The sequence below is a fragment of the Octopus sinensis genome, linkage group LG8, assembly GCF_006345805.1.
Source record: "Octopus sinensis linkage group LG8, ASM634580v1, whole genome shotgun sequence".
In the NCBI taxonomy this organism is placed as follows: Eukaryota; Metazoa; Mollusca; class Cephalopoda; order Octopoda; family Octopodidae; genus Octopus; species Octopus sinensis.
In genome coordinates, this window is record NC_043004.1 from 25,791,857 (window position 1) to 25,818,005 (window position 26,149).

Below are 26,149 nucleotides of genomic sequence, written 5' to 3' on the forward strand. Positions count from 1 at the left end.
AAAGGGTTAAACATTCTCTAGAATAACACTATGTACAAAACCAAATATATGGCACCCTAGGCATAACACCAACATGAACTTCTAACTTGTTGTCTCTAGAGGTCTCTGGGTGAGATTTGGTGCCAACTTGTACAAATGCAAAGCAAAAGTCAAACATAAAATGATAATAATAATAATAATAATAATAATAATAATAACAATAATAATAATAACAATAATGACAGAGTTGGGACCTACATACACTGTGTAATAACAAACACTATGGTATAACAACAGAAAAAAGATGGTATAAGTACACCCCAGATAAGGCCACAGAAAACAAGAAAGCAATCATATAACATGGGATATGCCAATACACACAGATGGAGAAATTAAGGCCAACAGACCAGATATAGTCATCAGAGATCATGAAGAAAAAAAATGCTTTCTAATTGATGTGTCAATACCAACAGATAACAATGTTTCTCTAAAAGAAATGGAGAAACTTTCAAAATACAAAGACCTTGAAATAGAGTTAACTCGAATGTGGAGTCTAAACACAGAAACAATTCCTACCATAGTGGGCGCATTAGGTACGATAAAAAAATATTCAGACAAATACATAACAAAAACACCAGAACTTACAAATATATATAACATACAGAAAATTGCACTACTGGGCACTGCATACATCCTATGCAGAACACTTTCAATACAGTAACCATAAGAGCATCACAGCAAACCACAGCACATACCCAAAGCACACAGAGCTGTGCTCAGTAGTGAAGTGAAAGAATGTTATAAAAATAAAACTACTGAATAATAACAATAATAATAATCCTTTCTACTATAGACACAAAGACTGAAATTTGAGGGAGGTGTTAAGTCGATTATATCGATCCCAGTACTGAACTGGTACTTAATTTATTGACTCTGAAAAGACGAAAAACAAAATCAACCTTGATGGAATTTGAACTCAGTATGTAGCAGGAGACAGAATACCAGTAAGCATTTCGCCTGGTGTGATAACTATTCTGTCAGCCCACCACCTTAAGAATTCTTTTTACTATAGACAAAAGGCTTGAAATTTTGGAGAATGGGGGTTAATTGATTACATTGACCCCAGCCAGTACTAAACTGGTACTTATTTTACTGATCCCCAGGTAAATCTGACCAAGGCAGAATTTGAACTCAGAATATGAAACCAGAAGAAATCTTATTTAGAATTTTGTCCAGCATGCAGACAATTCTGTCAGCTTGCTGCTGCTGCTGCTGCTGCTGCTGCTAATAATAATAATAATAATAATAATAATAATAATAATAATATAATAATAATAATAATAATAATAATAATAATAATAAAAATAATAATAATAATAATATATAATAATAATAATAATAATAATAATAATAATAATAATAATAATAATAATAATAATAAAAAATAATAATAATAATAATATAATAATAATAATAATAATTAATAATTAATAATAATAATAATAATTAATAATTAATAATAATAATAATTTCTACTATAGGCAGAAGGCCTGGATTTTGTGGGGAGGGGGACAGTTGATCACAGTGACCTCAGTGCTTGACTGGTACTTATTTCATTGACCCTGAAAAGATGAAGGACAAAATCAACCTTGGTGGAATTCAAATTGAGACTGTAACAACGGACAAGATGCCACTAAGTTTTTTCCTGGCATGCAAACGTTTCTGCCAGCTTGATGCTAAAATAATAATAACAGACCCCCACAGATCCCAAGAACAAGGGAAAAAACATGCATTCTAATCGACATATCAGTCTAACAGATGATAATGTATTGATAAAAGAAACAGAGAAACTCACGAAATGCAAATATCTAGAAATAATACCTACAACAATAAGTCCATAAAACATGGTTAAAAAACATACAGACAAACACATAACTAAAACACCAGGACATACAAATATATATAACATCCAGCAAATAACACAGATAAGCATCATACACTTTCAATACAGTGAAAATAACAATAATAAAGCAAATCACAGTATATACCCAAGGCACACAGAGCTGCACTCAGTAGTGCAGTGAAAGCAGGTAATAAAAATAAAACTACTGAATAATAATAAGAATAATAATAATTTCATGGCCCCTGAAACCACCACCAAAGACATTTAGGACAATACTAAGACAAAAGACAGTGGAGATTTGCATGAACGCATATAAACAATAAAAACAATAACAGTCAACAAGGGAACATTAACAAGATTCCTCAATGAGGAAAACACCATCTAGGAGTGACCAAGGAACCTCACAGATCTCAAGTTACTCTGCTCACCAGGAGTACTATGGTCAGTGATCCTCGTGCCTCTGTACCTTGTAACTGACAAGCACATGAATAAAGTAGGCAATGTTTGATACATTAAACTTTTTACAAATTGATGGGATGATGGGGGAGGCAGGATGTCTCTCTTCAACCACACCTCACTACTTTCCAAGTGGAATTTTAAAAAAAGTTGCTGAGGGATTGGCCAAAAAGAAAAGCATCAATCTTCAGTCCTTTTGGTTGCATTCACACCACTTTCACTATAACTATTAGACAGGAAAACTGATCTTCTTGGCCAATGGAAGGCAGTGGGGCAGTCTTCACAATAGAGTTGGCTAATAGCTGAATCTATCTTACAAATGACTGCAGCTGTTTAACATAACTCCACAAGTCAACAATGCTTGAACACTGTATGAGTGCGTGCAGGACAGCTTCATTGCTCTGTGTGCATCTTGGGTAGAGAGGCTGATAGCACTAATGCACCAATAGTGTTTAACCCTAACTGGCAATGCTTTCCACCTGGTAGCACTGCCAGACCAAGGATTTCTGGAAATTATCCATGAGTCCTGGCCTGAAAATCCCACTGAAATAACCATTGAGTTTATTTTCATTGTTGCCCAAAGTTTAGTTGAGGATGGTGTCGCTCTTACCCACCACTAATACTCTATAGAACACCATGGTGTAAGCTCAAATGAATGTACTGGCAGAGGACTATAGGTACCTAAAGGCACTCTAGGTACCAAGCACCCAGCCTCAGTCTACACTTTGTCTAGGACTGCAGCTTTGTCAGAAGCAAGCTGCAGAAAAGCATGACTAGTGAACAGTAACCACATTAGCTCACTGTGAAGGAAATGCTGGAGGTATCACAGCCACAGCCCGTTTGTGCCATGGAACATTCAGTCTTCTCCACAGTGAATGGTGACAACGAATGGACCAACTGACCAGCAGAGCATGTCCCTTTCACTCAAAGCAGAAGAGCAAGTGCTCCATTCTGGTCAGCTGTGTAACAGGGCAAAGTATGACAGTAAGGTGGTAGTAAATGATGGACACAATGTAAGCATTTGCCACTTCCACAAAACACTTCTAGGATAGTTTTCTTTTGGTCTATTTCTTGTCACTTCTTTATAGTCATTGTCCACCCTCAGGTGTGGACCAAACCAAACTCCAAACAATTTAACTGTCCTACAATGCTGTTGAATGGCATGAACCTGCTCCTCAGGGTGCTATGCAGCAAGCCTAATGACTTCCCCTGGTTAATTTTTATTTCATTTATTTTGACCACCAAGCAAATGACACTGTACACTACAGTGATCCAGCTTCGCAAGACAGGACCAAAACCAGCAGCCTTAAAAACAGACACCAAGTATTGATGGGCAACCCTATCAAAAGCTTTCAATTGATCAGGCCCCATCTATACCAGGTTCTTTACTGTCCCTTTCTAAGGTGCATTGCTTGAGGTGGCTATTGTGGACAGATCTGTTTGGTATGGTGCATATCTGTGTTTCACCTACCAGAGTATTGACAACAAGCACCAAAGCTTTACCTAATGCCTCAGCCAAAAATTTTCAGCCCTGCATTTTGCAGAGTTATAGGCCTGAAGTTTAAAAAAAAAAAACCATCCTTCTTGTGCAAGCCCATTCTCAGCAATACTACCACACATTGTTTTGCCAGGCTGAGAATTTTCTGGTTTTGATGCCTGCTGTAGTAGACATCTACCAAGAGGCTCTCGAATAAGTTTGGCCTGTGAAGATAAAGCTTGGAGGGTAGACCATCCAGCTTCAGCAACTTTTTCCTTGTGCAGCCAGCCATTCCTTTCTGTATTTTGTCAGCTGTCATCAACCTTTTGCAGAACTTTGCATCCCTATCTGAGAGCTGCAGTAGGCAATCACATTAGATGGTACAAATATGCTTGGAATTGAGTAACACATGCCCCTCTCACTTCATCAAAGACTGCATTGTGCTTGTCACTTGAGCCCATTAAATGGCTTTCATTCCTTCATTCTTTAGAGCATGTGCCCAAGCTCTGACAATGCAACCTTTAAGTTTATTTAGTAATGAAGAATTGGCCACGGAGAAATCTTACTGCTAGTATGTCAGTCGCAATACCTTTCCTAAGTACCTCTTCAAGGTTAGTAACTAGCTCTCCCTCTAGTCTAGTATTCTCTATCACTATTTCCTTACTAAACCTTATTGATTCTTAATAGCCCTTTCTGGGGTTGACCAACATTTGTTATTGATGATTGCTCTAGTCAACTCCCTCTTAACTAGTTCTCTAATCCAGTCTGTAAACTTAGGACTCTGGGAAAGCCATATTCATTTTTCCGTGACTAAGTCCCTGTCTATGCAGCCTATTTAGGTTAACTGTATACAAATTTGTGGCCAGTGTAGCTGACCACTTTGAACTGAGGACAACCTATGCTATCCTTATAGGCTGATCTACAGAATACTCTATCCAGATATGATCTGGATGACTCGATGTTGTTTGCATATGTCCACATAAATGTATTTGGGAAATCTAATTTATGTCTGTCTGCCAGCTAGAAATGACTAAGCAGGTTTGTGAGGCTTTTACAGCCCCCACTTCCTTCTCCTATCAGCTAGTTCTGTGCAATCCAGAAGTGCATCTAAGATTGTGTATCCATTAGCTCTAAAGAGTGGGATGTTCACAAGAAAATCTTCAGACTCTTGAAGAAATACAGTTGCCCTGCCCCAACCAGGCATACATGATAACTAGTCTATAAGCAAAGCTTTTACTGCAGTTTATATCCAGGACTACCAGCTTACCAACTGTATCTCAAGGACCAGGCTTTTCTGAAGCAACACCTCAACGCTGTCCCCCATACTGGGTCGAGTAAGAGGTCAAAGATCTTAAAATCCCTTCAAAATGGGTGCTGATGCAAATGTGTCAAAGATTCTATTCTAGCCAATGCTATCATATCCAAACTTAGCAATCTGAGATTACTGACCAAAAGACCTTGCTTCTAAAGTTGAAAAGGAGGAGGAGAGTAAGTTACAGGTTATCTACCTTAACCCTTTCGTTACTATATTTCTGACCAAAATACACCCCTTATGTGTTTCAATTAATTTCTAACATAATCATAAATTTAGTCTGGTTTCATTAAACAACTATAACTTTTTTATTTATCAATATATTAACGTGATTTTTGGAAGATAATTTAATGAAATGTTCTCAACCAATTCTATACTATAATTTTTGTCACAAAGTGACTCTAATTGCGGGTAGATACAGGTAAATTCAACAAAATATAAAATTATTAAAATTTTGTTCAAACATTGCTATAGAAAATGGGTTATTAGCTAATATTCAATTGGGTATACAACAAAATTTTACGATAGAATTTGTTATTCTGGGTAACTTTCTGATACCCATAATAATATTTATGGCAAAATAGTCTTAATTTCATTTAAGGTTGTGGGAAACCACTAACTATCCTTTCTTTTGCTTTGTTTACATTTATCGTAACGGTTCGTTTCCGCCGTAATGATTTCAAATAGGCTCATTTGAAAAAGTAAAAAGAAATAGTCTAAGGCTTTACTCTTCTGGGAAAGTCTGTGGCTTGGTCCAGTTTCTTCAGAAAAATCACCGAAAGAAACAGTTTTTAAATTTTCACTTCATTTAGGTGCCAATTCATTTTCTTTATCGCTGTCGGAGCTCTCGAATTCAGTTTTCACTTTCGGAAAATGAAACATCAGATTCATTATCAAATACCATGTGCTTTTTTTTTTCAGTCATAGAGTTAGATTTATGAAGGTCTTCAGTAGAAAATCCTTCGAATTCTGACTCGCTGCTTGATATAATGAAATTCGTATCCATTTTTTGTTAGAATTACAAATTTTGAAAACACAATAGGAACAAATTTCGGAAAAAAATCTCCCAAAATTCACGGAATTAAAATTACACTTCGATTTTTGTACAAAACTGTAGTTGAACTGTTTACGAAGTATAATACGTGTTTTCACAAATGTACTAAAGAGATTTGCTCTGATATTCTCATTTAAATATGAATAGGTAAATACGGGCGGGTTTGGGCGGTTTGGTAATGAAAGGGTTAAGGTGAGCACAGTGACTAGGTGAAACTTTGGGGTTCTTTTAGGTTGGCTCTTGTGTTGAGGCTTCATAACGTTTCCAAATTCAGCCATACTATTTTCAAATTTTGTAGCACCTTGAAAATGCTGGTCCTGAAGACCATGTCCTCTTTCAATGTTTTCCTTTTGTGCAATGAAGTACAAAGTCTTTGCATGCTAGTAAGGATGCATTCAACTTCCAGTAACTGAGTCTCTGTCTATAGGTCCTATCTAAATCAACTAAGCAGATCACAAATTTATGATCTGGATAGTTGACTAGTTTGAATTGTGGACATCTTACACTATTCCTATCCGGTGACCTAATAAATACTATATTGAAACATGATCTGGATGACCTGCTGAGGTTGCTCCATGTCCACACTAGCACATAAGAGGAACTTTGTCAATACTTATCAGACAAATGGATATTTCTGAGGTTTTGGAGACACCATCCAAAATGCATTTCAAGTCCTCAACTAATATTAAAAAGTGAGACGTTCCCAAGAAGGTTTCCAGATGTCTGGAGAAATCTAGCTTTCCAGCTCCTGTTGAGTCATAAACAGCCACAAGATTAAAGATGTCACCTTTACTACTGTTCACATCTAGGACCAGTGTGCACTCTGAAAATTTTCTCTCATTAGTGACTAATACATCTATATTGAGTGACCTGAGATTTTTGAGCAAGTGACCTTGGTTCCAAGCTAATCCCAGGTCATGCACATGTGCAGCTAGCCATTGCTTCTTGTATCAGCCTTTTGCAGAACTCTGCATCCATATCACTCCAGAGAAAAAAAAAGAGCAGGTAACTCTCATCTTGATTTTCAAGAAGTCCTGCTGCTTAGACTTCTTTTCACTCTTACGTTTTCTAAAAGGCCCTTCTAAAATTCTTTTTTTATCTATCATCTTTGATATTTTTATTAACACACTGCCCTCTGGAATTTTGGGAATGAAATCCTTAAATTTCATTCCCAAATTTAATTTTGAAATTTGTTGTTGTTGTTGTTGGCTTTGAGGATTTCTTTGTTAAAATTTTTCCTTTTCAGTTTGTCATTAAATTTTGTTGTTGATTGTAATGGTTTCAATGTTTCATTTTCAAAATTGTTGTTGCTGAAAAATATGCTGTTGTCTGTTTCCAAAGCAGTGACATAATGCATCCTACTCACACCCTCTTTCATTGTGTTCTGGTAATGCTTCTCTTATAAACAAGAAAGGTTTATACCACTCAACATTTATGAGAGGTTAGTGACTTTAGTATCAGCACTAGATAGACTCAGTGACACAGGGCAATCTGGGGAAAGACAGTATGAAAGCTCAAAGAGGAGTTGATTATTTACAAAATAAACTCCATGATTCCATGAAATGTCTGAGGTGGTTGATAGCTTTTGTTAGTTAAGTGAAATGAGTGTTTAGAAAACAGCAACCAGAGTAAGAGTAGGATGGAGTTCAAGTTCAAGGAGCCATTACCTCTGTAAGTAATAGTTTCTCTCTCAGAATGAAGAACAAATTCCATAACACTTGTATATGAAGTGTAATGCTGCATGCTAATGAGATGTGGGCCCTGAATGCAGAGGATTTGCAATGACTAGAAAGATATTAGGTGAGCATGCTAGTGTGTATGAATGATGGAATATAAATAAATTAAAAGAAAAACTGGGAATAAGAGGAATGAGATTGTAGCATATCCAAGAGAGAAGATTGCACTAATAGAAGAATGTGTATGGAAGATGATAGCTGTAGTGAGTAATTAAAGTATATGGAACCTGTGAAAGAAAGAGACCAAGCGTGACATGGGAGGAAGCAGTGAAGACTGATTTCAAAGGTGTTGTAACTCACAAAGGTGATAATTCTCAAATCATGTATTAAATTGTCTCTAGTACTTGTACTGTAATATAACATACTCAAGTACTCTATGTAAAGTAGCTAGTGTTAGGAAGGGCATCAAGCAGTAGAAACCAAGTTAAAAATGTAGTGCATAACTGAGATGTAGTACTCTGACCTGTCTAGGAGAAGAATGTCTTCAAATAAGAACAGACTCTGACTATGACAATCCATTCAACTAATGCCAGCATGCAAAGCAGATATAAACATGATATTCATGATATGATAATGATGGTGATTATGATGCAACCCACTAAAATATAGATATAAAAGAGTAGAAAATTCCCAGGTATCTACAGTCTTCCAAAAACTAGCAGTTAATAAATGACTGGCATGATAACTAGATATATATGATACATATATAATTGTAATTATGTGCCAAATAAATACTTGAAATGATGGCTAGTAATTCATGGTACTAAATAGATTATTGGAAGGTACAGATTCCATTTACTCACCCCACAGGATACAATCACTGGATCTTTGAAAACTCGATCACATAAGCGACAAAATAATTTTTTATTGGCTTCTTCTTGGAAAACAATTATATCCTGAAAATGAAAAGGAGAAAATTTAGCAACACAAATTAGAAAGAAGTCCAAAGATTAGATCGTTAAGGAATCTGAGTTAGAGAACTGTTAAATTCTAAAAATCACTGCAAGACTTCCCAATGATCTGAGGGGCTTTTCTAACAACTTGATACATATTAACATTGTTGAAGCCATTGTATTCATGAAACTAAGAATTGTCTTTGTTAGGATGTAATTCAAAAGTGACCAGTTGTTGACCTTTCATAAAAATGAAGACCCATCAAACAGTACTATTCACACATTTGGGACATAGTTGTTGTTACACAAATACCTTTGACTGCATCAAGTTGGCTGATTAGCAATGTCTCATTCACCAATATGCTGCAACCTTGAAGTTCATACAGGTTTTTTTTGCTCTTCTTCTTCTTCTACTACTACTACTACTACTACTAATACTACTACTATACACTCAACCAACACACCTAATCTTCCTTCTTCTTATCCCTATTCTACATACTTTGTTCAATCATTCTTCCTCAGGACTGTGTGGTAAATGTTGCCAGAGATAATATCTTCAGCCCCATTAGGTATTTCTTGCAGTAGATAACTTCTGTCCCATTTGGTACATCCATCCATCTTCTCTGCCCACCATTCTTGGGAGGATTTTGGGGGTAGAGTCCTCAGGCACTTCCTCCATATGGTCCTATCAGAAGCAACAGTCATTACACTTTTTGACTGGATTCCCGAGCATAACCAATTCAGAATATGGATATTATCCAACCATCTTGTTCTTGGTCTACCCCCAGGTTTTCTGCTAGTTAGCTTTGCTTGAAGAATCTGTCTTGTGAGTCTTTCCTGTGATATTCTAAGCACATGTCCATAGAACTGAAGCTGTGACCTCTCAATGCAATGAAGTAGCAGCTGAACCTGGAAACTTCCTGATCTCTGAACTACACACTCTACCAAGGAATATTACTCCAGAGAGTCTTCAGAAGAATCCCAATTTGACCACTTATATTTGTTTGTATTGGTAAATCCTGCCACAGTTATTAACTTCTTCATGTATTAGTAGACTAGAGTTATAATTACCTAAATATTTTCCTTCTCTTACAAAAGAAATCAAAGAAACAATACAGCTGTAAGAAGTTTGTTTCCCAACCACATGGTCTCAAGTTCAGTCCCACTGTGGGTACCTTTGAGCCAGTGTCTTCTACTATAGTCATAGCCAACCAAAGCCTTCTAAGTGTATTTGGTAGATGAAAATTAAAAGCCCACCATGTGTGTGTGTGTGTGTGTGTGTGTGTGTGTGCACATGCACATATGCAAATAGTATCCTTTGTGTTCAATCTTGTGTGAAAACTTGTCTGGTCACAAGGAATATTACCTCACTTGGAAACAGGTGGGGTGACAGGAAGGCCATCTGGCTGTAAAAAATTCTGCTTTAACAAATTCCATTTAGCCTTTGCCAGAATGGAAAAGTAAACATTAAATGGTGATGATGATGATGATGATGGTGTGTGTGTGTGTGTGTGTGTGTAGATGTACCTATATAGGTTGCCTATTTTAGATTTAGTTTTATCATTTAAAATTGTTTAAATAAGCCAACATTAAAATAATCATGTCCCTACATTTTGGCGAACATCTTAGTATCACCAATTTCTTTTCACTTAGGGTTTTATGTTAAACATCTTAAACATATTGATTCTTTCAGACATTTCTGTACATTCAAGAAGCTTTAAGATGTGTATTAAAATTTAAGCCATCAAGGTACCAGTTTGGTGTTTGAAACATTAAAAGTTTGTAACCTGTCCCTTGTACTGTACTGAGTTTATAGCAAAGATAACCATCACTTGATTAATCCAATTTGTTACACAATAAATAGTATGATGAGAGCACTTAATAACTGAAGTGGTTTAACATATTCTGTAAGTAAAGTCAACCGTTCATTCTATCATATAATTAATGTAGAAGTCACTGTTGCAAACAGCAAGAACTGTTAGTTACCCATGTTGTATTCTACATTTCCTTATCTACAGCAACTGTTGTTGTATCCCCAAAAAGAGACACCCCACTCTTTCTGTGTCCATGTAATATATACTGTGTCCATGTAATATATAAACACAATGCCCAATAATAAATTAATAAATATTGAGATATGCCCACGTTTTTACAGGTTGAACAAAACCCTAAATTTTAAACTGAGAAAGGAGATCAAATAAAAAGGGGTACTGGAAAATTAAAAGAATTCACCTACCTTTATTTTTTTTTATAAAAATTAACATTTTATTTGCTTTATAAATCAGGAATGTTATATGGCACAGCTTTGGTCAAAAACCTCCTTTTTTTTAAAATAACCTCTCAAAAATGCTTAGTAACACTTTAATGTCCATATATTGAAATGCACCACTTTAATATTTATATATTATACTGTAACACATTAACATTTATATTGAAATGTAAACACCTTACTATTTACATCTAATACTAATATTTCACACAGATGGCTTGAAATAGAAATATATAATCTAACACATTAATATTTATATATTCAAATAGAAGAGAAATTATGATAAATACGAATTTACATAATTTGTTCTTACGTACGTTTCACCATTGTGGTTGTTTGGAACTCTGCATTAGCTGATCCACAACGGATCGAACTTGAAACATCCAATGAAGTGTTCCAAGCAACCATAATAGTGAAACGTATGCAAGAACAAATGATATAAACTGATGTTTATTGTAATTTCTCTTACATTTACTCTGTATAGCATAACTAGTAATACTTCTGAAGTATAATAGTAGCTTAACTACAATATTTAACAGTAACATTGATATTAATATGTAACTTGAATAAAAGTTCACTGGCTGTATTTAAGAATTTGTTTACATAACCCTTCACAGCTGTACTGACACAAAATTGATACCAACACAGTAATGAAATAATGCTTCAAGTATTACCACTTGGTGCATAACACCTATTTACAGCCAAGCAGACTGGACCAAGAGGTTGTCAAGTGTTTTAGCCAAAGACTTCATGTAGAACCAGTAACAGGATATATTAGCTTTTTGGTTCCCTATTGGCTTACTATTCTATCCTCACCAAATTATATATCTCTATCTGAAGCCATATAAAATCTGATATAGCAATATATAACAGTGTTGGTATAACACAAATATAGTCTTTTTAATACTAACCCACCCAAGACCATCCTGTATCTATGACACAAACTTCAGATTTTAAAGTGATATAAATTAAAACCTTCCACCAAAAGCTGATGTTGATTTATGTTCCAAACATAAATATAAGGTATTTTACTAAATTCTTCAGAATTTTCAAAATTAATTGAAATAAAGTTAGTGTAGGTGAGTAGAAATATGGTAACAAAAGGGTCAAATTTCAGGTTAATTTATGCTCCAAACATCAGCAAAGTTATTTTATTAAATTCTTCATTTTACCAAAATTAATTGTAATGAAGGCAATGTAGTTAGTCAGAAAGGACACAGATTTAAAACTAGGTCATCTTTCAAACATTAATTAGATCAGAATTTTAAGATTCCAAAAACTTGGGGTTTTTAGAAATTTCACTAATTTTTTCAATAAATTCAATATTTGATTAAATTGTAGCAAACTGGTAATTCTTCTGTAAGATAAAGAATAATGAAACAATGAACATACATCATCATCATCATCACACAGAAGAGATCTAGTAGATACATTAGAACTTGTTCGCTTGTGGCCTGGGGGTAGTTGAAGGACAGAGGCACCCTAAAAGATAAATAATAATAATAATAATAATAATAATAATAATAATAATAATAATAATAATGATGATGATAATGATGATGATGGTGATGATGGTGGTAATAATACAAGAGAAAGATGCAAATGGGCCAGACATTATACTGTCAAGACCTACGAAAAACTGAGCAAATATAAAGACCTTGAAATAGAAACTGGAAAAATGTGAAGCCTTAAGACTAAAACAATATCTGTTGTCATAGGTGCCCTAGGAATGACAGCAAAAAGGGCTGATTGCTACCTGTCTCAGATACCAGGAAATCCAAAAATGGAAGAAATTTTTAAAAACTGTGCTCGTAGGAACTGCTTATATCCTACAAAAAATATTGTCTTTGTAATTCCCAAAACATTTTCATCTGTAAACATTGTCAAAAGTACTTTTAAATGTACATAATAGCAAACAGCTATTACTGTCATCTTAAGATCACACAATCATCTTATCACCAAATTACTTTTAAAGCAAACTTCTAATTTTTGTGCAAAAACAAAAATATGGCACCCTAGTATTAACACCAACTTGAACTTCTAACTTGTCTCTTGAGGTCTCTGAGTGAGACTTGGAGTCAACTTGTACAAATACAAAGCAAACGCCAAACAGATGATGATGACAACAGTGATGACAACGGTAATGATTTCTTTAATTTGCCACCAGGGTGAAGGACAAAGACAGACATAAAGTGTATGTGTGTGTGTGTGTAGGGGTTACATATAATGAAATGACTTTTAAAAAAGAAGGGAAGTATACATGATATGCAATAAAACAAAAGGGAAGTATACATTGTATATAACAGTAAAAGGAAAAATAAAGGATGATAGTAATGTGGTCCTCTTGATACAGGAGGAGCTCTAGGGATAGTCAAGGAACCCCACTGTTCAAGATCTCTCCAAACACCATGGGCAATTGGCCTCTCTAAATCCTTTTCTCTGACTCACAGGTCTACACTTAGAGCAGTACCATCCACTCTTGCCATTTTCACAACTTTCACCCACCTTTCAATGAATTCACTTGAGGACAGCCTCTCCCTCTCCACTCTCACTTTCCTTTTCAAGAGAAACTTGAAAAAGTTGATGAGAGATATACCGAAGGTGAATGTCTCTGTCCTCATGCCTTTCAGACTCATCCACCAGATGACCTCTTTCCAGCCATCAGGCAAAAGAAAACTGTCTCAGCAACCTGATTAAAGAGGGTGGTGGGGCAATCATCACCTTGGACTTGGCTGATAGACAGATCCATCTCACATGTGACAGCAGCTCTTTGACATAATTCCACAAGTCATCAATGTCTGGACACTGAACGAGTGCATGCAGAACAGTTTTGTCATTCTGCACACATCTTAGACAAGCCTGTCTGACAGCACATCCATGCCTATAGAATTTATCTTGAATTGCCAGACCAAGGACAACTGGAAATTATCCATGGTAATCTGCAACTGGAAAGTCCTCCGGAACAGACTAGCCAGTTCGTTTTTGTCAATGTCCAAACTATATACAAAATATGAAGACCCAGTTTTTCTGATCCAAAAAGTAAGAGGAAATTAAAGTGCAATTTGGAATAAATAAGTGTGTAGTACTAATTATGAAGAGAGGCTGGAAGATAAACTCTGTGATGGCATAAAATTACCACAAGACATATATACACATATACAGAGTGTGGACAGTATTTGCTCACAATTTTCAAGTGTTAGTTTTATACTTTTTTTTTTCTGTTGCTGATCTTTTTCTTCTTAAAAACAATAACTATTTTTGCTTTACTTTTTTTGTATAATAATTGACTATGGAAAATTTTGAAACTTTTCCCCAATTTGTGGAAAAGGCATGGAATCCTCTTTGGAATCCACACCAGAATGACAAACAATACATACACACACATACATACATACAAACATACTCTTTCCTTTTTTTGGATTAACAATACAACCAATGGTTTCACGTGGAAAGAAATTCCACATGAAACCATTGGTAGCATGACTTTCAAGCCATACCACCACCTTATAATACATTATAAGCTGATAGAAGATTTAGCTCTTACACAACATAATTATGTTGTTACCTCTTTCACTCTCATTAACTGTTATTACTATATTCTCTGCTCCTCTGAACTTATTTAATACATTGTTTAATTGACTGTTACACTATGGTTTGACCAACCTCAATTTACATACAAACACAAACACCATCAGACACATACATGTGCAAGCATATATTCGTAGAAACATACATGAACACATACAAACATACATGCACACACATAAACACTATCAAGTATACACACGTGCAATACATATATATATATATATATACATGTTCATGCACATACACAAGTCACAAGTCCATGCACAAACATACAAACACACACATACATACTCACATAAATGCACCATCAGATACACGCACATGCAGGCATGTTTCAATCCTAGAAGCACCCAACCACAGTCCTGTTATGTTGCCACACCCTAAGCCCAACCCTTTCTCTTCTCCCCATTTTCTATTTTCCCCAACACTAAGTTGTTCCCACCATTCATTACACTAAATGTTGTCCATTCCTTACACTGGAACTTATGAAGTACACCATTCCTATTTCAACAATTCTACACTCAGTCCTATTCATTATAAAACTAAAAAAAAAAAAGAGGGGAGGGGGTCAGTTACTGGCCCCTCTTCTTCTCTCATTGACTTCTGAAAGAGGAAAGAAATACAGGTGAAAACTATCAGAAACAATGTAGACACACAGACAGACAAGATGAAGTAACTGGTCTGTTTATATCTAGTAAATAGCTCATCAACAGAACTAGTGAGAAAAATAAAAACATTTATCAATTCAATAGGATGAGTTATTTTGGTAAGTACAGTACTACTGATTGTTCACCTACTAATAAGACATCTACCAGTCACATTCAGTGTAAAAACAGAACAAACACAACAACAACAGTAGTAGTTCTCTGGCTAGCAAGCAGCCGAACTAGATTACTGAGAATCTCGTTACCTCAATCTTCCAGTAGGACATTCGATGGTAATGGTTCACATTTTCCAGTCATAACAGAATCCTTGGAAACTTATGGAACGTTCCTTTGGTTTGTTTATCGAAAGATGATTCAGTAGAGTTCACTTCAGAGTCCAAAGACATACTGAACAAAACTGCTGTAGTGTGATGGAATTAGCTATCTCCTCTAGGCCCACCCATCTCCCTGGGGGCCCAAATAATGTGAAAGATGATAGATGATAACAGATGGGGGAGACAGGTAGAGATACACAGCACTGGTGATGGTGGTGGTAGTGTATTGAAGTCTACCAAGACTAGTGAGTAATGCTATTATGTTAAATGTATGTATATATATATATATATATATATATATATATATATACACACACACCTAAATATACAAGCGAGTTTAAGCAACTAATAGACAGACCTACATAAATGACATGCTTCTTAGCATCAAACATTAGTGGTGGTAGTAGTGAAGATAGTAGTAGTGGTGGTGGTGGTAGAAGCACTGCTGTATTTTGTATCAAGTTACCAACATTGATATATTTGAGTGTGTATGGGGTGCAGGTATAGGCAATATAGGTTTACATGAGGAAATATGAGAAATGGTGGGGGTAGGAGATGGAAAAGAGAGGAAAATGAAAATTGGTGGAGATGGGAAGAATGGGAGATTAAGGGTGAAAAGATGAAAGAGAAGACAAAGGGAGGAAGATGAGAAATAGGAAAGATGGGTGGAAGGAACAAAAGACGGCTGAAGAAGTAGAGCTGGAGGGTGGTGAAAGAGAGAGGGGATAAAGAAATAGCATGGATGAGAAAAGTTAAAGAAAAAGACAAAGAGAACTGAGGAAGAGAAAAAGACAATAAAGAAAGGGAGGGAGAGAGAGAATGATTTCTCTATTAGGAATATAGAATACAGTAAAAGATAAAAGGATTGAAGACAATATATCAGTGGTACATAGTGAAACTGGAGGCAGAAGGCGAAAAAATAGGAAATTAATCCTGATTAGCTGAGTGTGGTTAATACATGGTTGTATATCTACCTCTCTTTTAATTATCTTTGAAAATAATGAAGAATTTAGTAAAATAACTTTGTCATTATTTAGCTAGAGTTTAAGGTTGACAGAATCATTAGCACACTGGACAAAATGCTCTGGAGTATTTCGTCTGCCTTTATGTTCTGAGTTCAAATTCCACCAAGGTCAACTTTGATTTTTGTCCTTTGGGGGTTGATAAAATATAAGTACCAGTTGATCACTAGGGTTGATGTAATCAACTAACCTTCTCCCTTGAAATTCCTGGCCTTGTACAAACATTTGAAACCATTATTTAGATAGAGTTTGGAGTATGAATTAATACGAAATTTTGATGAAAGATTTTAATTCTGATCACTTTAAAACAGGTTGTTTGTATCACGGATCAAAGGAATAATCTTTTTGATACTAGACCAGCTGATGATGATGATGCACATCTGTAGGTCAATATAGATGTTGTTAATAGATGTTATAGACGTGGTTAAAAAACATGTTGTACACTTTGAACATCTGTAAATCAATGTCTGCAAGGAATGTGGATACTAGGTGTTTAATCCAGAGAAATACAGATCCCTAAAAGAATGAGTGTATAATACTCTATCTTCATAAATATTTATTCACTTAATGTCTTTTTTATGTAATAACTGTTTATAGACTGTCACCAATTACTGACAGAAACCATTACAAATTACTAAGACACCATTACTAATTACTAATGTAGACTTTCTTCAATCTTCTCTGCTTTTTCCTGAAATAAGTGTAAATGCTGGTGAGTGGAAGGTGTATGCAACTGGTTCAGATGAACAGAAGCTGTCATAGTATGAGGGGTTCCTGAAAAGTTCCTGGCTTAAAGGGTAGATTTGTTACCATTACAGGGGTGGTAGGACAACTATTTAGGAGAAGATATGCAAAAAGTCATGATGGCATACAATATATCTATCTCCGTTTTGCAGATTTAATGTATGATGGCAGCGCCTACAGTGGATTTTGGTAAAACTGAAGCACAGACGGTCATGAAGTTTCTCTTTTTGCAAGGCAAAGGAACGGTGGAAATCCACAGCAAGATGAAGGAAGTTTTGAATGATGACTGCCCATGTGTCAAAGTTTCAGACTAGTCATTTTGAGGTTACAGATAAACCCCAGTCAGGATGGTCAACTTTCGTGACCACAGAGAACACAGCTGACACTGTACACATCATGATTCTCAAGGTCTGTCAGATTTCAGCTAAAAGTAGGCTACACCATCCACAACATTCTGGACATGAGAAAGCTTTCTGCAAAATGGGTGCTGAAATGCTTGAATGTAGATCAAAAGCATATTAGAGTGATGATATCAATAGCAATTTTGAACCGGTTTGCCAGTGGGAGAGGCTGATTTTATGGCTTGTTTAGTCATGGATGAAACTTGGTTTCACCATTATGATCCTTAGACCAAGCAGCAATCAATGGTAAGGCACCAGAGCAGTTCACAACATTTCAAGAAGTTTCGGACCCAAAAGCCAGCTGGAAAGATTCTGGTTTCAGTGTTCTCAGATAAAGATGCAGTACTCCTCATAAAATACCTGCCTAAGGGGAGTGTCATCAATGCAGACTACTACATATCCTTGTGTGATGAACTGCATGAAGCTTTAAAGCAGAAATGTGGTGGAAAGCTGAGCTGTGGGTGTCCCGTTTTTGCAGGACAATGTACCAGCACACACAGCACATGAAACTCTAAGGAAAATATGTGATTTTGGCTTTGAATTGGTAGACCACCCACCTTACTCTCCTGATTTCACCCCCTCTGACTATCAACCTCTTTCCACAACTGAAGAAACATCTTAAGGGAATGAAATTTCACTCTAATTCAGAAGTGATTGCTGGTATAGAGGCTTTGCTGGAGGCTTGAACTTCCAACTTCTTTTTTTACAGGGCTTAGAAAAACTGAAGGACCACTGCAATAAGTATTTGAATCTGTGAAGGGAATATGTTGAATAAAATCATAATTAACTGATCCTCCTGTATATTCTCTTACCCAAAGCCAGGAACTTTTCAGCATCCCTTTGTAGCATAAAAAGAGATGGCTCATCTGTGGTTGTAATATTTTAGTGAGGTTAGTGAAAATAAGCTGAATTGCCTTACTTTGAACATAGTTTATGGTGTAGTGACACCACCAGTTCACATCTTTGAGCACTACTCCAAAATCCCCTTCTCTTGGTGTGTGTGTGTGTGTGTGTGTGTGTGTGTGTGTGTGTGTGTGTGTGTGTGTGTGTGTGTGTGTGTGTGCGTGCACATGTGTGTGTGTAGCATCACCATTTTACATCTGCTTCCCATGCTAGCATGAGTGGAATGGATTATCAGGGTCTGCATCAGTTCTTATTGGGTTCTGTGGATGTCCTAGACAGGTTGTCAGGTGACATCTCAAGCATTCTTTTGGCTGGGTTTCTACACTTTACTTTACAGAGTGTATGAGTTGGTATCAAAAAGTTCCTGAACTAGTTATATTTAATAAAAAATAACTTAATTACCTATGTTTTAACATCAACTCCTTTGAAATAGTCACCTTGCATAGCAATCCACTGGTCTCAGCAGTCCTGCCACCCTTTGAAATCTGGCCAGGAAGTTATTTTCCATAAGTGAGTCAAGGACCTTCTGAATCTCTTTGGATCTCAACGATTGTGTTAAAATGGCAACCTTTGAGCTGCCTTTTCACCTTGGGAAAGAGATGGAAGGCCACAAGTGCTAAATCTGGTGAATAGGGCAGGTGTGGAAGTGATACCATGTTGTTTTAGGTGAGAAACTCACAAATGAGGAGAGCTCAGTGACAGGGTGCAATGTTATCGTGAAGAATCTAATTCTTTGTGCTCCACAGATCTGATTGCTTTCACTGAATATCCTCCCTCAAACACTTCAAAACATTGCAGTAGAACTCTCAGCTGATGGTCTGGCTCTGGGAGATGAATTCTTGATGCACAAGACCACAGATGTTGAAAAAAACAAATGATTAGTATTTTCTTGATTGAGCTGTGGCTCTGTCGTGCCTTCCTTGGTCATGGAGATGAAGGGCTTCATCTCAGGGTCATACCCAAGACAAAACTCTCATCAATGGTGAAGATCCTTGGCATGAAGGATCGGTCATCAGCAGCACACTGACTGAGATCTTGACAGACTTTGATGCGATGTTCTTTCTGCTCAGTGGTTAGCAGATGAGCAACAAACTTGGCAGAGACATCCTGCATGTTCAATTCAGATGTTACGCTCACCTTCATCGACCCATACAACAGATCAACAACAACAGCAATGTTGCTGATTGTCCTCTGACGGTTCTCATGCACAAGCTGATGAATTTTCTCCACATTTCCAGGTCTGACACTTGTGGCAGATCTTCCAGATCACTCATCGCCTTCCAGAGACATTCTTCTGCTTTTGAAGTGCACATACATCTCAAAAGCTTGCAGACGACCCACTGCCTTGCTGTCATAAGCTTGCCAAAGCATGCCCAATGTATTTGAAGCAGACTTCCCAAGTTTAACACAAAATTTCACACTGACTCTTTGTTCCTATCCATGACAAAATTGCAGACTACAGCATACATGTCACAAAAACACAAAATTCCCAACTTGCAAAGTAAACACAGCAACGTCTCTTGGCACATTGCTTCATGAAAGTCATTGCTAGCTCTCACTGCACATGCAACTGTGTGCTACCATATGTTGGTGCACTACCAGACAAGTCCGGGAACTTTTTGATACCACTTTGTATAAGATTTTTTTCATGGCACCAACACTAAAGAGGTTGTCTTGTCCTCATTGCAGTGCAGTTGTTCACTGAAGGTGATTTGACCAGGAAGGTGAATAACAGATAAAGCAATGAAAGGAGAAAAACCAGGATGGGTGGGTGAAGTCATGAGAGAGAGAGAGAGAGAAAGAGGGAAAGAGAGAAAGAAAGAGAAAGATGTGTGCATGCCTATTACATAACACACACAGAGGTTTGAGAGAGCAAACAACAGAAACAGAACTCAATAAATGAATATATAATTTGATTTTTTTTTAAAGCAGCAAAAAGTTACACGACTGACTCAAATGTTGAAAGTTTCACACATGGCACTTATCAAATTTATCAAAGTTTGATATCACTTTGAATCACTTTTGTAATTCTCTGTTGTTTAAAATATGTGTGTGTGTACATATACACATCACTTGTGCTATTTACTGACACAAGACCCACCTACTTTCTATCCCCCACCACCATCATCTTCATCACTCAACCTCACCTGTCTCAACCTATCTCTACTTCTATGTGTAAGAGACTACAATAGACCAGTTGTAACCAGTACACTCTACTCTGTTTATTATCTGCTACCCCCACCCATACTGTCAGTCATCATCCCATTCACCTTGTCAGCCATCACATCCTTGTTTCTCTCCTCCCACATCCCCTGGCTCACTTTGCCTTCTATCACCACTCTATCCTCTTATTCATGGTGCCTTGAATAGATGTACCTATTTCAGAATATTGAATACCACTATTGCTCTTCCTTCTATCACTCATCCCTCTAATCACTCATGCTCCTATCATTCATTCCTCTTTTAATCATTTCTCTATTGATCCCATTGTATTTGACTGTTAGCAAATATTAGGAAGACTGGATCTCTCCTCTTCACCATAGTATATTCTCAAAGTAAGTAGGGATGCCTCTGAACCTATTAGGCTTCTCATCTTTCCAACATCCTATCCCACCTTATCCAAACCCTCTCTCACATCCAGAGGCATATCAACTACAACCTCTCCTATACTTACTCCCACTCCTTTCATATTACCTGATATTGATATCGATCATCCTTTCCCTGTTTCTACCTTATTCCTGCCCTAGCCTTATCACCATAAGTCAACAAGCACTTTAGAAAACTTTTGGGGCTCAAAAAACTTCAGGGTGTATGGCAACCCTACTATTGTTGTTGGCATTATAAATCTACCCACAATGCTCTCTAAAGTGGTTGAAGAACAAGCAGAGATGATGAGGGAGTATCAAGAAGACCCTTTAGCCCTGTCAAGGACATGACGCCATCTCTAGTGCTGGTGCCATGAGAAAATGCAGGCAGTATACTCTGTAAGATGGATGCTGTTAGAAAGAACATCTATCCACAGAAAGTGTACCAAGAATCTAAGATGAGCTGCAACTTCAAATAATTGCTAACACAGGTTGTAGCAACCTGTCCAGCCCATGCCAGCAAGGAAAGAAAGCATAAAACAAAGATGATGACATTATATATATAATACAAAGAGACACAATGACTATAACACAACTTTAAAACTAATAATAAAGTTGTGCTAAAGTCATTCATTCTTCATCTTACTTGTATGATATGTTAGTCTTTGTAAGACTTACTGATTTTACCAGTGATGTATCTGGAATTTCTACACCAGTGGACTTTCAATTTCTCTCAAAGTTGCAATATGAGAGTTTAGTTAGCCAGAACTTTGGGTTAAGTGATGCACTGGAAATACATGATTTTCTACCTTGTATTTTCTATGTACACACACACATACACACACAGACATGCTCCACTGTATGTATGTATCTACATACTTATATATGCATGTATGTATGTATCTCTGTATGTACTTATGTATGTATGTCGTTATTCAGTTTTATTTCAAGATTTCTTGCCAATAGAGAAAGAGCCAGTTTCTAACCTAGATCCAAGGCTCCTTCATTAGAATTTCAACATCAACAACAGGATATTTTTGTATGTATGTATGTATACATGCAGATTTGTATGTTTTGTTTTATGCATAGAGGGGATGGTCATGACTGTAATGCTTTTAGAACTGCTTGGTAATGATAGACTTGGGGTTAAACAATAACTGTCATACTGCTTCCCATACCACCACATGTTACAATATGATTTCAACACTGCCACACTATATCTTGTACTTCAATGTTACAGCATGGCCCTCATATAGTATGTTATGCAAAGTTTGTTCTGGAATCCACACACTCCATCATAAATCTGATCACAAACATATCTATACCATCATAAATGTATATGTACTATCACAAACATATCTATAGTACCATAAATATAAGCGGCTCTCATTTAAATAGCTACACACACCACAGAAAAACAAAACCCCTTGGAGAGTGTTGAGGTGAAATGATGCAATAGAAATTGATAGTGTTAAACTACCAAGTCAATGATCATGGGTTCAAATCCAATGTATTTAATAACAGTGCAGAAAAGAGAAGAACTGTAAAGAGGTAACTGAAGAGGATATAGAGACTGTTTTGACTAGAATTACAAAGTGGTAGTAAGGGAGGGGGGCAAAGAGATTAGTAGCAAAAAAATAATAAAGATTTTAAAATATTAGGTTGTCCCAAAAGTTCGTAAACACTTGCGAAAATTGAATTTTTACTTGCCATTACTAACAAAAACAACAAAAATTATTCCTCAAAATAAAGACCATTATTTTCCAAGACTTTCTATGAACTTTTGGGACAACCTTATATATACAAAAAAACAAACAAGAAATTAAAACATAAAATAAGAAAAGAGAGGAGGAGAGGTCTTGTGAGAAAGGAAATATTTTTAAAATGCAATACATCAGGGTAGTAAGGCTTTGGGAGCACAACAAAACAATACAAGTATTGAAGAGTTCATAGTTACCACATTGTATTCACTGTTATCTGATAATGAAAACAGTGAGCTGTTGGATGCTGCATTAGTAGGGTCTGCTAGGCTGTGGTTGTCTTCATCTGATGACAAGAAAAAACAGAAAATAAAAGAACAAAACTTAGATACTAAAATCAATTAATAATTTCCATATCAATACTTTACAAATATGGGGTGGGGGTTATATTTTTCAAGATGATACTCAATAAGGAAGAAACATCTGGAAAGTTGTTCCCCATACAGAAAAATACAGAAAACAAATTATATTAGTATTACTTCTTCACTCCCCTTAATTTGACATCCTATTTTCAATGTTTCAATAATTTTTTATGTTCCACTCAACTGGTATTATCTTGGTATCTCATAACTATTTAATTTTTAATCAATTTTGTTTCTTTACACCTACAAATATACATTTTAAGTAAGCATGCCAGATACTTATGAGCAATTTGGCCCGTTCAGAGAAAGCTACACTTCTGCTAAACCTCACTCTAGTAGTCCTGTATAGTGGCTGATTAAATAAAATTCCTTAGCCATGATCACTAATATATCACCAAATATCTGATCTAACTTTTGACTTCATAATGTTCCATACATTCAAATATCTGCCATTCAACTATCAAACTAAGGCCAGACTCTTCAAGACATTGTCTCAGTGTGCAGTGGTGAAGGATGGTGTGCAGTGGAGAATAGAGGTTGAGATACTGTCTCAGTGTGCTGTGGAAAAGGATGGAGGTCAAAACAGTATCTCAGTGTGCAATGGGTAAGGACAGTAGAAAGGGACAGAGGCAAGAAACAAGGATAACTAAGGGGTTGTGGTGGGGTTATGTTAGTCTGATACAGGGGTGGAGGAAACTAACATGACACAGCTCAATGTATGCGAAATAGGGTTGCTCTATGGTGACATCATATCATTAAAGATAGTGAATGGGTGGGTCATTGTTATTGGTTAATTTCAAGTGAACAATGATTGAACAGACATAAGGTTATAGCCATTCCAGTTGTGACCATCATGTGAAAAGAATCCAGAGCCATATTATTCAAATTGTTTCTTTTTTATGAAGATGATGGGGTGAAATCTGAGGGAGATTTGGTACTTACTTCTATTAGGTCCCTTGTCATGGCTACTGATAGCCATGACAAGGGAGGATTAAAAAAAAAAGTAGAAAAGTAACAGAACAAAATAAGGCAAAGAGCGATGGTGGTAGTAGTGGTGGTGGAGGGTATAAGAAAGAAGAGAAATGTAGAAGGTAACATTAGAGAAGGGTGTTGTAAGATGATGCTAGTAATAGAGGAGGCTGTACTTACCTGTGACCTTGAGTTTAGGGGCCAGGAATGAACTACTACTGGTAATACTGGCTGCTTCAGACTGGGACAGCTAGTGAAAAGCAGAGAAAATAACATTACTTGTGTGTATGTGCATGCATATGTATGTGTGTGTATGTATGTATGTATATATATATATATATATATATATATATATGCATGTATTAATATACATACACACACTCACATATATGCAGAAAGGGAGAGAAAGGTACACACACCTGCACACCTCCATATACATATATACATGTATATAGACAGTCAGACAAACAGACATATGGACAGATAAAAAAAATTCAGGCTAATTAAAAATTTAATTTTTTTTTTTTAATATTTCAAATCAAACCATGTTTCAATTGGTTTGATCTCCCATCACCAGCATTGTTGTCAAAGATTTTATTACAGATAATTCAATTTATTTTTTTTAATCAAGCAAATCATTCTGACCACATTCATTTCTAACACTTTATGTAAAACTCTGTATCAACTGATCGATCAGCAAGCTTGGTTAGACTGATGAGGTCAAGAAGCATACCCATAGTTGTCCTCCCTTGACTGTAAACAAATCTCAAACTGTCTATTCCGATTTGGCAAGGTTTCTACAACTGGATGACCTTTCTAATACCAACCACTCCAAGAGTGTTGTGGGTGCTTTTTACGTTCTACCAGCATGGGTGCCAGTAAGAGACACTGGCATCAGTCATGACTGCAATTTCATTTGGTTTCACAGGTTTTCTTAAGCATGGTATATTGCCAAAGGTTTTGATCACTTGTCCCTGCCTCTGTGAGTCCCAAAGTTCGGAGGGTCCTTTTTATGTCCCATTGGCCCAGGTGCCAGTTACGTGATACTGGTATCAGCCACAGAAAGAACCCCCTGTACAGATAATTGTATAGTATGTAGGATGAACCCAGAGGTTAACTGTAAGATTAAGAATGTAGTCTATAGCATACAATGTACTGAGGGACAGTGCAGAAACAGGACAACAACATACATTGGAGAAACAACACATAGCATAGGGAAGTAGAAAGGTGAACACTGGTGGGAGCTCCAGGAGGAGAAATGCTTGTCAGTGCTCTACCAACATGCTCCATTAAATAACGTAGAGGTTTGGTTAATAACATAGATGTTAAGATATTAACAACACACAGAACAGACACAACACTTAGATAGTAATTGCAGAATGAGTCTCAACAGAAACCATGAATGGAACAGTAACACCTCTCCACTACATTACGCAGTATGATAACTAAAGACAGAATGAGAGAAGAAGAAAAAGACACAGATATAGAGAATATATGTAAACACATATGCACACACTCAAGACACACATACTTAAGACAAAATGAGAAAAAAAAGTAAATATATGAATTAAAAAAATCAACTAAATAAAAGACAGTGTTGTAAACAAACCAATATACATGCGCACAAAACAAACATACTAAACACACACACACATAGATGCAAATGTATGTGCAGATATGGATACACACCACAGAAAGACAGAATGGACTAAACAGAACAGGAGGAGACATGTGAGATGGAGAGGTTGATGAAGAGG

The 26,149-nt window shown here is 36.3% G+C and overlaps 1 protein-coding gene across 4 annotated transcripts in view; it reads right to left on the minus strand.

Moving 5' to 3' along the window:
• LOC115214765 (E3 ubiquitin-protein ligase TRAF7) overlaps window positions 1-26,149 on the minus strand; it is a 183,542-nt gene that overhangs the window by 63,378 nt on the left and 94,015 nt on the right. The window contains exons 4-7 of one of the 4 annotated variants that reach the window (XM_029783789.2): window positions 24,573-24,642; window positions 23,259-23,347; window positions 12,472-12,561; window positions 8,721-8,813 (exon numbers count right to left, since the gene is read on the minus strand). In XM_029783789.2, coding sequence (XP_029639649.1) covers window positions 8,721-8,813; window positions 12,472-12,561; window positions 23,259-23,347; window positions 24,573-24,642 — 342 coding nt within the window. Of the gene's footprint in view, window positions 1-8,720; window positions 8,814-12,471; window positions 12,562-15,577; window positions 15,863-23,258; window positions 23,348-24,572; window positions 24,643-26,149 lie in introns of those variants that run through there. The other 3 variants (XM_029783792.2, XM_029783793.2, XM_036505290.1) reach the window with 3 other exon arrangements.